Source organism: Nerophis ophidion, linkage group LG14 (genome assembly GCF_033978795.1).
Source record: "Nerophis ophidion isolate RoL-2023_Sa linkage group LG14, RoL_Noph_v1.0, whole genome shotgun sequence".
Classification (NCBI taxonomy): domain Eukaryota; kingdom Metazoa; phylum Chordata; class Actinopteri; order Syngnathiformes; family Syngnathidae; genus Nerophis; species Nerophis ophidion.
Window position 1 is genome coordinate 51,822,778 of NC_084624.1, and position 15,315 is coordinate 51,838,092.

General features: G+C 39.6%; 1 protein-coding gene and 1 long non-coding RNA gene across 13 annotated transcripts in view; one reads left to right on the top strand and one right to left on the bottom strand.

Annotated features, from left to right (window-relative positions):
• Positions 1–2,204, bottom strand: part of LOC133568830 (uncharacterized) — a 3,247-nt gene extending 1,043 nt beyond the window's left edge. Inside the window, exon 1 of the long non-coding RNA XR_009809683.1 lies at positions 2,096–2,204. This is a non-coding gene — a long non-coding RNA (uncharacterized LOC133568830). The remainder of the gene's footprint in view (positions 1–2,095) is intronic.
• The window catches only part of LOC133568828 (liprin-beta-2-like), a 183,425-nt gene that overhangs the window by 160,290 nt on the left and 7,820 nt on the right, over positions 1–15,315 (top strand). For 11 of the 12 annotated variants that reach the window (XM_061920987.1, XM_061920988.1, XM_061920986.1 and 8 more), the window contains 5 exons: positions 2,218–2,353; positions 2,606–2,731; positions 3,955–4,105; positions 9,440–9,551; positions 12,416–12,504. In XM_061920987.1, the coding sequence (XP_061776971.1) occupies positions 2,218–2,353; positions 2,606–2,731; positions 3,955–4,105; positions 9,440–9,551; positions 12,416–12,504 (614 nt within the window). The remainder of the gene's footprint in view (positions 1–2,217; positions 2,354–2,605; positions 2,732–3,954; positions 4,106–9,439; positions 9,552–12,415; positions 12,505–15,315) is intronic. The other variant, XM_061920993.1, reaches the window with a different exon arrangement.

The following is a 15,315-nucleotide window of genomic DNA, read 5'->3' on the forward strand; positions in this document are numbered from 1 at the left end:
TGTGCAAACAGGAAGTCATAGCTGCGTATGAAGTGTGCAAACAGGAAGTCATAGCTGCGCATAATGTGTGCAAACAGGAAGTCATAGCTGCGCATGATGTGTGCAAACAGGAAGTCATAGCTGCGTATGATGTGTGCAAACAGGAAGTCATAGCTGCGTAAGATGTGTGCAAACAGGAAGTCATAGCTGCGTATGATGTGTGCAAACAGGAAGTCATAGCTGCGCATGATGTGTGCAAACAGGAAGTCATAGCTGCGCATGATGTGTGCAAACAGGAAGTCATAGCTGCATATGATGTGTGCAAACAGGAAGTCATAGCTGCATATGATGTGTGCAAACAGGAAGTCATAGCTGCATATGATGTGTGCAAACAGGAAGTCATAGCTGCATATGATGTGTGCAAACAGGAAGTCATAGCTGCATATGATGTGTGCAAACAGGAAGTCATAGCTGCATATGATTTGTGCAAACAGGAAGTCATAGCTGCATATGATGTGTGCAAACAGGAAGTCATAGCTGCATATGATGTGTGCAAACAGGAAGTCATAGCTGCATATGATGTGTGCAAACAGGAAGTCATAGCTGCATATGATGTGTGCAAACAGGAAGTCATAGCTGCATATGATGTGTGCAAACAGGAAGTCATAGCTGCATAGGATGTGTGCAAACAGGAAGTCATAGCTGCATATGATGTGTGCAAACAGGAAGTCATAGCTGCGTATGAAGTGTGCAAACAGGAAGTCATAGCTGCGTATGAAGTGTGCAAACAGGAAGTCATAGCTGCGTATGAAGTGTGCAAACAGGAAGTCATAGCTGCGTATGAAGTGTGCAAACAGGAAGTCATAGCTGCGTATGAAGTGTGCAAACAGGAAGTCATAGCTGCGTATGAAGTGTGCAAACAGGAAGTCACAGCTGCGTATGAAGTGTGCAAACAGGAAGTCACAACTGCATATGATGTGTGCAAACAGGAAGTCATAGCTGCATATGATGTGTGCAAACAGGAAGTCATAGCTGCATATGATGTGTGCAAACAGGAAGTCATAGCTGCGTATGATGTGTGCAAACAGGAAGTCATAGCTGCGCATGATGTGTGCAAACAGGAAGTCATAGCTGCATATGATGTGTGCAAACAGGAAGTCATAGCTGCATATGATGTGTGCAAACAGGAAGTCATAGCTGCATATGATGTGTGCAAACAGGAAGTCATAGCTGCATATGATGTGTGCAAACAGGAAGTCATAGCTGCGTATGAAGTGTGCAAACAGGAAGTCATAGCTGCGTATGATGTGTGCAAACAGGAAGTCACGGCTGCATATGATGTGTGCAAACAGGAAGTCATAGCTGCATATGATGTGTGCAAACAGGAAGTCATAGCTGCATATGATGTGTGCAAACAGGAAGTCATAGCTGCGTCTGATGTGTGCAAACAGGAAGTCACGGCTGCGTATGATGTGTGCAAACAGGAAGTCATGGATTCTGTCTTCTAACTTCAACTGCTTTCCTCTTTGCTTCTCATTCCCCTTTTTCTTCTGTGGCTGCAGTATACTTTAGGTATTATACTTTAGAAATGTTGGTCTTACTTAAAAATGCACGCGTTTAGTTGTGTTCAGTGAGGGCCGGTCACGGGACACATTTCCGGTGTTGTTTCTTTTGACACTTCTTCCACTCCCGTCCTTGCATGCTACACCGCTACAACAAAGATGACAGGGAGAAAACGCTGTCCAAGTGGAGGCACGTAAACAAAACGTTGCATCCTGAAGAGACGGTCAGAAAGTGAGTTGAAGATGATGTGTAAAACATCATCTATGCAACATTTTGAGCAAAGAAGCAGCATGACATGTTATGTAGACCTCAAGGAAGTCTTACATCTAAAAAATAATCATAATAATATGACTCCTTTAATGCGCCTTATAATCCCGTGTACCCTATGCGCCTGTGAATAGGGTAATAATGAAGACAAACATTGTAATGTTCCTGCAGGGGTTTATTGTGGTCACGTTCATGTTTTAGCAACACAAAATCAAGTTGTACTCTGACCCAGGCTGACCTGCAATATGAGCTTTGCAAGCTTGACTCATTTTTGCTTTCTTCTCACCTTTCACTCACCTGGATCCTGCACCTGCCTCGTCCTGGCGGGTAGTTAGTTCCCCTTTGTGGCCCGCTGCTTTGTTCTCAGGACGCACAAAACAAGCGCTCTTCTTCTTCCTGCTCTGACAGGACATGCAGAGAAGCTGGACGAGTCCAACCAGTCGGACCCGTCCTTCCTGTCCACTGAGAGGGACTCCAGCCTGCAGTCCGCCATGTCAGCAGAAAGCAGGAAGAGTCACAGAGGCATCAAGAAACTGTGGGGCTTGTAAGTCCTGCTCCGGATGGCAATCCTCCATCTTTCAGTCCCTCTGGGATATTTCCTCCATTGCGATCACACCAATTCACTCAAATTCAAGCAACTTTGTTGAACGCCCGCCAATTCCCTGCATATTTCCGTCCAGAAACAGTTAAATGAGTCTGAGTGACACTCTAGCGTCAACAGAAAAACCTGCAAAATCCAGAAGGACTGATTTTAGGTCAACTTTTATACCTTTTGTTGTCTTTGTCTTGTCTTCAGCATCCGTCGCAGTCAGTCAGGTAGTCCAGTCCAGGTCCATGACCCGAACCTTGGTGACTTTAAGCGGGGAAACATCAGAGCCAGCGCTGGACCAAGACTGGCACCTTCAGTTCATATGCGGCACGTGTATGTTTATATGTATATATATATATATATATATATATATATATATATATATATAGTGTATGTCCTTGTATTTAATTTATCTAATCCACTTTATTTATATAGCAGATTTTAAAAAAAACAACAGTAGAAGTTTGACAAAATGCTGCGCAGAAGTGAAGACATACTTACGAGAAGAGTCAGTAATATAAAACATTTATAACATTTAAACCATAAAAAGAATAAATATATAGACTACATCAGAGAAAATAAAATAGCCTAAAATCCCACAACTCTCATGCTACAAAAGCGAAAGAGTGAAAATATGTTTTAAGATGTGATTTGAGTCATTAAAGAGGGAATCGTCCAAGTAGTGTCAAAGTTAGTTGGTGACGAACCCCAAGGTGCAGAGATAACAAACTAAAAGAGCTAGCATGAGAGCTAGCAGGAAACAGAAGCCGTTACTTGTAGTATGAAAACAAAACGGAAGCAGGGAAAAAAAGACAGTAAGCTACTAACAGCTACCGAAATATAGACGACGGACAATAATCCAGCACTGACTGGAGGAGAAAACAGGTCTAAATAGGTGTGGGCTGATTGACACCAGGTGTGGCCAGGTGCCAATCAGCTGCAGTTGAGGGGAAACAGCGCCCAGGGAGAAACACAGGAAACAGACAAAATACGAGCGCTGACAGGAAACACTACACACAGAGGAAAAAAACTAAAACCCAAACAAACTGTCAGGGGCAAGCCTGACAAGTAGCAAGAGGGATATTGTTCCAAAGTTTTGGGACCACAGCAGAAAATGCACCATCACCTCTGGATTTCAAACGGCTTTTAGGGCAGACAAGAAGAAAGTGATCAGCGGACCGAGTGGGGGTGTACATTTTTAAAATGTCGGACATATACTGTGGCGCTGATCCGTGAAGACATTTAAAAAGTAATATGACCTTAGAAGGACACATAGTGATAAACATTAAACATAACAGACCTGCGATGAGGTGGCAACTTGTCCAGGGTGGACCCCACCTTCCGCCCGATTGTAGCTGAGATAGGCACCAGCGCCCTCCGCCACCCCAAAAGGGAATAAGCGGTAGAAATTGGATGGATGGATGAAACATAATAATGTCAGTGTGATCCTGCTAGCTGGAGCAATAAATTACATAAACTGATATCACAAAGTGTTGAAAAGCAGAAGAAGAAAGTGATTATTCAAGAATAAAAAATATGATGTTTTTATTGTCCAGAGACTTGAAGGTTCCTTTTTCCAAGTGGAGCACAGAGCAGACGTGTGATTGGCTGGAAGACATTGGACTGGGACAGTACGCCATGCTCGCTCGCCATTGGCTCAACGATGGTCAAACTCTACTGGCAGCCACGCCACACGATCTACACAAGGTACACACACACACACACACAGACACACACACACTGGCAACCACGCCACAGGAACTACACAAGGTACACACACACACACACACACACACTGGCAGCCACGCCACAGGAACTACACAAGGTACACACTCACACACACACACACACACACACTGGGAGCCACGCCACAGGAACTACACAAAGTACACACTCACACACACACACTGGCAGCCATGCCACACACACACACACACACACACACACACACACACACACACACACACACACACACACACACACACACACACTCACACACACACACTCACACACTGGCAGCCACGCCACAGGATCTACACAAGGTATATACACACACTCACACACACACACAGACACACACACACTGGCAACCACGCCACAGGAACTACACAAGGTACACACACACACACACACACTGGCAGCCACGCCACAGGAACTACATAAGGTACACACACACACACACACACACACTGGCAGCCACGCCACAGGAACTACACAAGATACACACTCACACACACACACACACACACACACACACACAGGCAGCCACGCCACAAGAACTACACAAGGTACACACACACATACACACACTGGCAGCCACACACACACACACACACACACACTGGCAGCCACGCCACAGGATCTACACAAGGTATACACACACACACACACACACACACACACTGGCGAGCACGCCACAGGAACTACACAAGGTACACACTCACACACACACACACACACTGGGAGCCACGCCGCACGATCTACACAGGGTACACACACACACACTGGCAGCCACGCCACACGATCTACACAGGGTACAGACACACACACTCACACACACACACTGGCAGCCACGCCACAGGATCTACACAAGGTTTATACACACACATACACACACACACACACTCACACAAGCACACACACACTGGCAGCCACGCCACAGGAACTACACAAGGCACACACACACACACAATCAGCCACGCCACAGGATCTACACAAGGTATATACACACACACACACACACACTGGCAGGCACGCCACACGATCTACACAAGGTACACACACACACACACACTCACACACACACACTCACACACACACACTGGCAGCCACGCCACAGGATCTACACAAGGTTTATACACGCACATAATCACACAAGCACACACACACTGGCAGCCACGCCACAGGAACTACACAAGGCACACACACACACACACACACACACACACACACACACACACACACACACACACACACACACACACACACACACACACACACACAATCAGCCACGCCACAGGATCTACACAAGGTATATACACACACACACACTGGCAGGCACGCCACATGATCTACACAAGGTACACACACACACACACTCACACACACACACACTGGCAGCCACGCCACAGGATCTACACAAGGTATATACACACACACACACACACACTGACAGCCACGCCACAGGATCTGCACAAGGTACACACACACACACAGGCAGCCACGCCATAGGAACTACACAAGGTACACACACACACAGGCAGCCATGCCACTCGATCTACACAATGTACACACACACACACACACACACACACACACACACACACTGGCAGCCACGCCACGGGAACTACACAAGGTACACACTCACACACACACACACACACACACACACACACACTGGCAGCCACGCCACAGAAACTACACAAGGTACATACTCACACACACAATAATGTACTATGTATGTAATGATGTACTATGTATGTAATGATGTACTATGTATGTAATGATGTACTATGCATGTAATGATGTACTATGTATGTAACAATGTACTATGTATGTAATGATGTACTATGTTTGTAATGATGTACTATGTATGTAATGATGTACTATGTATGTAACGATGTACTATGTATGTAACGATGCACTATGTATGTAATGATGTACTATGTATGTAATGATGTACTATGTATGTAATGATGTACTATGTATGTAACGATGTACTATGTATGTTGCAATGTAATATGTATGTTACAATGTACTATGTATGTAATGATGTACTATGTATGTAATGATGTACTATGTATGCAACAATGTAGTATATATGTAATGATGTACGATGTATGTAATGATGTACTATGTATGTAATGATGTACTATGTATGCAACAATGTAGTATGTATGTAATGATGTACTATGTATGTTACGATGTACTATGTATGTAATGATGTACTATGTATGTTACGATGTACTATGTATGTAATGATGTACTATGTATGTAATGATGCACTATGTATGTAACGATGTACTATGTATGTTACGATGTACTATGTATGTTGCGATGTACTATGTATGTAATGATGTACTATGTATGTAATTATGTACTATGTATGTAACGATGTACTATGTATGTTACGATGTACTATGTATGTAATGAAGTACTATGTATGTAATGATGTACTATGTATGTAATGATGTACTATGTATGTAACGATGTACTATGTATGTAATGATGTACTGTGTATGTAATTATTTACTATGTATGTAACGATGTACTATGTATGTTACGATGTACTATGTATGTAACGATGTACTATGTATGTTACGATGTACTATGTATGTTGCGATGTACTATGTATGTAATTATGTACTATGTATGTAACGATGTACTATGTATGTTATGATGTACTATGTATGTAACGATGTACTATGTATGTTACGATGTATTATGTATGTAATGATGTACTATGTATGTAATGATGTACTATGTATGTAATGAAGTACTATGTATGTAATGATGTACTATGTATGTAACAATGTAGTATATATGTAATGATGTACGATGTATGTAATGATGTACTATGTATGTAATGATGTACTATGTATGCAACACTGTAGTATGTATGTAATGATGTACTATGTATGTTACGATGTACTATGTATGTAATGATGTACTATGTATGTTACGATGTACTATGTATGTAATGATGTACTATGTATGTAACGATGTACTATGTATGTTACGATGTACTATGTATGTTGCGATGTACTATGTATGTAATGATGTACTATGTATGTAATTATGTACTATGTATGTAACGATGTACTATGTATGTTACGATGTACTATGTATGTAATGAAGTGCTATGTATGTAACGATGTACTATGTATGTTACGATGTACTATGTATGTAATGATGTACTATGTATGTAATGATGTACTATGTATGTAAAGATGTACTATGTATGTAACGATGTACTATGTATGTAACGATGTACTATGTATGTAATGATGTACTATGTATGTAATGATGTACTATGTATGTTACAATGTACTATGTATGTTACAATGTACTATGTATGTTACAATGTACTATGTTTGTAATGATGTACTATGTATGTAATGATGTACTATGTATGTAATGATGTACTATGTATGTAATGATGTACTATGCATGTAACAATGTAGTACGTATGTAATGACGTACGATGTATGTAATGATGTACTATGTATGTAATGATGTACAATGTATACAACAATGTAGTATGTATGTAATGATGTACTATGTATGTTACGATGTACTATGTATGTAATGATGTACTATGCATGTAATGATGTACTATGTATGTAATGATGTACTATGTATGTAACGATGTACTATGTATGTAACGATGTACTATGTATGTAATGATGTACTATGTATGTAATGATGTACTATGTATGTAATGATGTACTATGTATGTAATGATGTACTATGTATGTAACGATGTACTATGTATGTTACAATGTACTATGTATGTAATGATGTACTATGTATGTAATGATGTACTATGTATGTAATGATGTACTATGGATGTAACGATGTAGTATGTATGTAACGATGTACGATGTATGTAATGATGTACTATGTATGTAATGATGTACTATGTATGTAATGATGTACTATGTATGTAATAAAATACTATTTATGTAATGAAGTACTATGTATGTAATGAAGTACTATGTATGTAATGAAGTACTATGTATGTAATGATGTACTATGTATAATGATGTACTATGTATGTAATGAAGTACTATGTATGTAATGATGTACTATGTATAATGATGTACTATGTATGTAATGAAATACTATTTATGTAATGAAGTACTATGTATGTAATGATGTACTATGTATAATGATGTACTATGTATGTAATGAAGTACTATGTATGTAATGATGTACTATGTATGTAATGATGTACTATGTATGTAATGAAGTACTATGTATGTAATGAAGTACTATGTATGTAATGATGTACTATGTATGTAACGATGTACTATGTATGTAATGATGTACTATGTATGTAATGATGTACTATGGATGTAACGATGTAGTATGTATGTAACGATGTACGATGTATGTAATGATGTACTATGTATATAATGATGTACTATGTATGTAATGATGTACTGTGTATGTAATGATGTACTATGTATGTAACGATGTACTATGTATGTTGCAATGTACTATGTATGTTACAATGTACTATGTATGTAATGATGTACTATGTATGTAATGATGTACTATGTATGTAATGATGTACTATGTATGTAACAATGTAGTATGTATGTAATGATGTACGATGTATGTAATGATGTACTATGTATGTAATGATGTACTATGTATGAAACAATGTAGTATGTATGTAATGATGTACTATGTATGTTACGATGTACTATGTATGTAATGATGTACTATGTATGTAATGATGTACTATGTATGTAACAATGTACTATGTATGTAACGATGTACTATGTATGTAATGATGTACTATGTATGTAACGATGTACTATGTATGTTACGATGTACGGTGTATGTAATGATGTACTATGTATGTAATGATGTACTATGTATGTAACGATGTACTATGTATGTTACGATGTACTATGTATGTAATGATGTACTATGTATGTAATGATGTACTATGTATGTAATGAAGTACTATGTATGTAATGATGTACTATGTATGTAATGATGTACTATGTATGTAATGATGTACTATGTATGTAATGAAGTACTATGTATGTAATGATGTACTATGTATGTAATGATGTACTATGTATGTAATGAAGTACTATGTATGTAATGATGTACTATATATGTAACGATGTACTATGTATGTAATGATGTACTATGTATGTAATGATGTACTATGTATGTAATGATGTACTATGTATGTAATGATGTACTATGTATGTAATGATGTACTATGTATGTAATGATGTACTATGTATGTAAGGGATGGCTGGGAGTCCTAATATGTCCTCCCCTTTTTTGTGTTGGTAGGAAATGGGAATGAAGAATCCTTTGCATCGGAAGAAACTCCAGCTGGCCATCAAGTCTCTGAGTAGCAAGCAGCAGCAGAAGTCTGCTGACTTGGATTACATCTGGGTCACTCGTATGTATTCCAGCACTAAATATGACACAATGAAGCAAGCAGGAAGAGGAAAGTAGAGAAAGCCCAAAAACTGTCAAGTTGTCACCTTGTGTAAATGCTAAATAAAAAGAGAATACAAATATTCCTTTTCAACTTATATTTAATTGAATAGACTGCAAAGACAAGATATTTCATCTTCACACTGAGAAACGTTGTTCTTTTTTTTGCAAATATAAGCTCATTTGGAATTTGATGCCTGCAACATGTTTTAAAAAAAGCTGGCACAAGTGGCAAAAAAGAGTGACGAAGTTGAGGAATGCTCATCAAAGACTTATTTGGAACATCCCAGAGGTGAACAGGCTAATTGGGAACAGGTGGGTGCCATGATTGGGTATAAAAGCAAATGCTCACTCATTCACAAACAAGGACGGGGCGAGGGTCACCACTTTGTCAACAAATGCCTGAGCAAATTGTTTACGAACAATATTTCTCAACAAGGAATTTAGGGATTTCACCATTCATCCATTTTCTACCGCTTGTCCCCTTTGGGTTTGCGGGGGGTCGCTAGCGCCTATCTCAGCTGCATTCAGGCGGTAGGCAGGGACACCCTGGACTAGTCGCCACCTCATCGCGGGGCGGATTTCACCGTCTACGCTCCATACTATCATCAAAAGGTTCAGAGAATGTGGAGAAATCCCTGCTCGTAAGCCATGATATTACGCACTTTGGATCCCTCAGGCACTACTGCATCAAAAACTGACATCATCGTGTAAAAGATATCACCACATGGGCTCAGGAACACTTCAGAAAACCACTGTCAGTAACTACAGTTGGTCGCTACATCTGTAGGTGCAAGTTAAAACTCTACTATGCAAAGCCAAAGCCATTTATCAACAACACCCAAAAACACAGCCGGCTTCGCTGGGTGTATTAGTGGCCAGGGCATGGGTAATTTACACATCTGTGAAGGCATCATTAATGCTGAAAGGTACATACAGCTTTTGGAGCAACATATGTTGCCATATGTAGGGACGGCGTGGCGCAGTGGGAGAGTGGCCGTGCACAACCCGAGGGTCCCTAGTTCAATTCCCACCTAGTACCAACTTCGTCACGTCCGTTGTGTCCTGAGCAAGACACTTCACCCTTGCTCCTGATGGGTGCTGGTTGGCGCCTTGCATGGCAGCTCCCTCCATCAGTGTGTGAATGTGTGTGTGAATGGGTAGTGAAGTGAATTATATTTATATAGCGCTTTTTTCTCTAGTGACTCAAAGCGCTTTACATAGTGAACCCCAATATCTAAGTTACATTCAAACCAGTGTGGGTGGCACTGGGAGCAGGTGGGTAAAGTGTCTTGCCCAAGGACACAACGGCAGTGACTAGGATGGTGGAAGGGGGAATCGAACCTGCAACCCTCAAGTTGCTGGCACGGCCACTCTACCAACCGAGCTAAAAGTAGTGTCAAAGCGCTTTGAGTACCTTGAAGGTAGAAAAGCGCTATACAAGTACAACCCATTTATCATTTATTTATCCAAGCGACGTTATCATGGACGCCCCTGCTTATTTCAGCAAGACAATGCCAACTGTTGGCTTCATAGTAGAAGAGTGCAGGTACTAGACTGGCCTGCCTGTAGTCCAGACATTGAAAATGTGTGAAGACTAAAATATGAGGCGGGAGACCGTTGAACAACTTAAGCTGTACATCAAGCAAGAATGGGAAAGAATTCCACTTCAAAAATGTGTCTCCTCAGTTCCCAAACCTGCACTGAGTGTTGTTAAAAGGAAAGGCCATGTAACACACTGGTAAAAATGGCTTTTTTGAAACATGTTGCAGGCATCAAATTCCTAATGAGCTAATATTTTCAAAGAATTCCAAAATTTGTCAGTGTGAAGATGAAATATCTTGTCTTTGCAGTCTATTCAATTGAATATAAGTTGAAACGGATTTGTTGTATTGTCTTTTTATTTAGCATTTACACAACTTCACTGCTTTTGTACATGTGACATGTAACACTTTGTACATGTGACATGTAACATTTTGTACATGTGACATGTAACACTTTGTACATGTCACATGTAACATTTTGTACATATGACATGTAACATTTAGTACATGTGACATGTAACATTTTGTACATGTGACATGTAACACTTTGTACATGTGACATGTAACATTTTGTACATATGACATGTAACATTTTGTACATGTGACATGTAACATTTTGTACATATGGCATGTAACACTTTGTACATGTGACATGTAACACTTTGTACATGTGACATGTAACACTTTGTACATGTGACATGTAACACTTTGTACATGTGACATGTAACATTTTGTACATGTGACATGTAACACTTTGTACATGTGACATGTAACATTTTGTACATATGACATGTAACATTTTGTACATGTGACATGTAACATTTTGTACATGTGACATGTAACACTTTGTACATGTGACATGTAACATGTTGTACATATGACATGTAACATTTTGTACATGTGACATGTAACATTTTGTACATATGACATGTAACACTTTGTACATGTGACATGTAACACTTTGTACATGTGGCATGTAACACTTTGTACATGTGACATGTAACATTTTGTACATATGGCATGTAACACTTTGTACATGTGACATGTAACACTTTGTACATGTGACATGTAACACTTTGTACATGTGACATGTGACACTTTGTACATGTGACATGTAACACTTTGTACATGTGACATGTAACATTTTGTACATGTGACATGTAACACTTTGTACATGTGACATGTAACATTTTGTACATGTGACATGTAACATTTTGTACATATGACATGTAACACTTTGTACATGTGACATGTAACACTTTGTACATGTGATGTTCCAAAGGATGGCTGGATGACATTGGACTTCCTCAGTATAAAGATCAATTTAGTGAAGCAAGAGTGGATGGACGTATGCTGCAGTACTTGACGGTGGTGAGTTGTCCAGAGGAACACCAGCTCTTGTGTGCTGCACTTACATAAAGCTGCTAGTTACATAACATAAGCTGCTAGTTACACAACATGACATGAAGCTGCTAGTTACACAACATAAGCTGCTAGTTACACAACATAAGCTGCTAGTTACACATGACATGAAGCTGCTAGTTACACAACATAAGCTGTTAGTTACACAACATGACATCAAGCTGCTAGTTACACAACAAAAGCTGCTAGTTACACAACATGACATCAAGCTGCTAGTTACACAACAAAAGCTGCTAGTTACACAACATGACATCAAGTTGCTAGTTACACAACATAGGCTGCTAGTTACACAACATGACATCAAGCTGCTAGTTACACAACAAAAGCTGCTAGTTACACAACATGACATCAAGCTGCTAGTTACACAACATAAGCTGCTAGTTACACAGCAAAATGTGCTAGTTACACAGCATAAACTGCTAGTTACACAACATGACATGAAGCTGCTAGTTATACAACATACGCTGCTAGTTACACAACATAATCTGCTAGTTACAGAACATAAGCTGCTAGTTACACAACATAAGGTGCTAGTTACACAACATGACATCAAGCTGCTAGTTACACAACATAAGCTGCTAGTTACACAACATAAGGTGCTAGTTACACAACATAAGATGCTAGTTACACAATATAAGCTGCCAGTTACACAACATGACATCAAGCTGCTAGTTAAACAACATAAGCTGCTAGTTACACAACATATGCTGCTAGTTACACAACATGACATAAAGTTGCTAGTTACACAACATGACATCAAGCTGCTAGTTACACAACATAAACTGCTAGTTCCACAACATGACATCAAGCTGCTAGTTACACAACATAAACTGCTGGTTACACAACATAATCTGCTAGTTACACAACATAAGCTGCTAGTTACACAACATAAGCTGCTAGTTACACAACATAAGGTGCTAGTTACACAACATGACATCAAGCTGCTAGTTACACAACATAAGCTGCTAGTTACACAACTTGACATGAAGCTGCTAGTTACACAACATGACATGAAGCTGTTAGTTACACATGACATGAAGCTGCTAGTTACACAACATGACATCAAGTTGCTAGTTACACAACATAGGCTGCTAGTTACACAACATGACATCAAGCTGCTAGTTACACAACATGACATCAAGCTGCTAGTTACACAACATAAGCTGCTAGTTACACAGCAAAATGTGCTAGTTACACAGCATAAACTGCTAGTTACACAACATGACATGAAGCTGCTAGTTATACAACATACGCTGCTAGTTACACAACATAATCTGCTAGTTACAGAACATAAGCTGCTAGTTACACAACATAAGGTGCTAGTTACACAACATGACATCAAGCTGCTAGTTACACAACAAAAGCTGCTAGTTACACAACATAAGGTGCTTGTTACACAACATAATCTGCTAGTTACACAACATGGCATTAAGCTGCTAGTTACACAACATAAGGTGCTAGTTACACAACATAAGATGCTAGTTACACAATATAAGCTGCCAGTTACACAACATGACATCAAGCTGCTAGTTAAACAACATAAGCTGCTAGTTACACAACATAAGCTGCTAGTTACACAACATGACATAAAGTTGCTAGTTACACAACATGACATCAAGCTGCTAGTTACACAACATAAACTGCTAGTTCCACAACATGACATCAAGCTGCTAGTTACACAACATAAACTGTTGGTTACACAACATAATCTGCTAGTTACACAACATAAGCTGCTAGTTACACAACATAAGCTGCTAGTTACACAACATAAGGTGCTAGTTACACAACATGACATGAAGCTGCTAGTTACACAACATAAGCTGCTAGTTACACAACTTGACATGAAGCTGCTAGTTACACAACATGACATGAAGCTGCTAGTTACACATGACATGAAGCTGCTAGTTACACAACATGACATGAAGCTGCTAGTTACACAACTTGACATGAAGCTGCTAGTTACACAACATGACATGAAGCTGCTAGTTACACATGACATGAAGCTGCTAGTTACACAACATGACATGAAGTTGCTAGTTACACAACATGACATGAAGCTGCTAGTTACACAACATGACATGAAGTTGCTAGTTACACAACATGACATGAAGCTGCTAGTTACACAACATGACATGAAGTTGCTAGTTACACAACACGACATGAAGCTGCTAGTTACACAACATGACATGAAGCTGCTAGTTACACAACATGACATGAAGCTGCTAGTTACACAACATGACATGAGGCTGCTAGTTACACAACATGACATGAAGCTGCTAGTTACACAACATGACATGAAGCTGCTAGTTACACAACATGACATGAAGCTGCTAGTTACACATGACATGAAGCTACTAGTTACACAACATGACATGAAGTTGCTAGTTACACAACATGACATGAGGCTGCTAGTTACACAACATGACATGAGGCTGCTAGTTACACAACATGACATGAAGCTGCTAGTTACACAACATGACATGAAGCTGCTAGTTACACAACATGACATGAAGCTGCTAGTTACACAACATGACATGAAGCTGCTAGTTACACAACATGACATGAAGCTGCTAGTTACACAACATGACATGAAGCTGCTAGTTACACAACACGACATGAAGCTGCTAGTTACACAACATGACATGAAGCTGCTAGTTACACAACACGACATGAAGCTGCTAGTTACACAACACAACATGAAGCTGCTAGTTACACAACATGACATGAAGCTGCTAGTTACACAACATGACATGAAGCTGC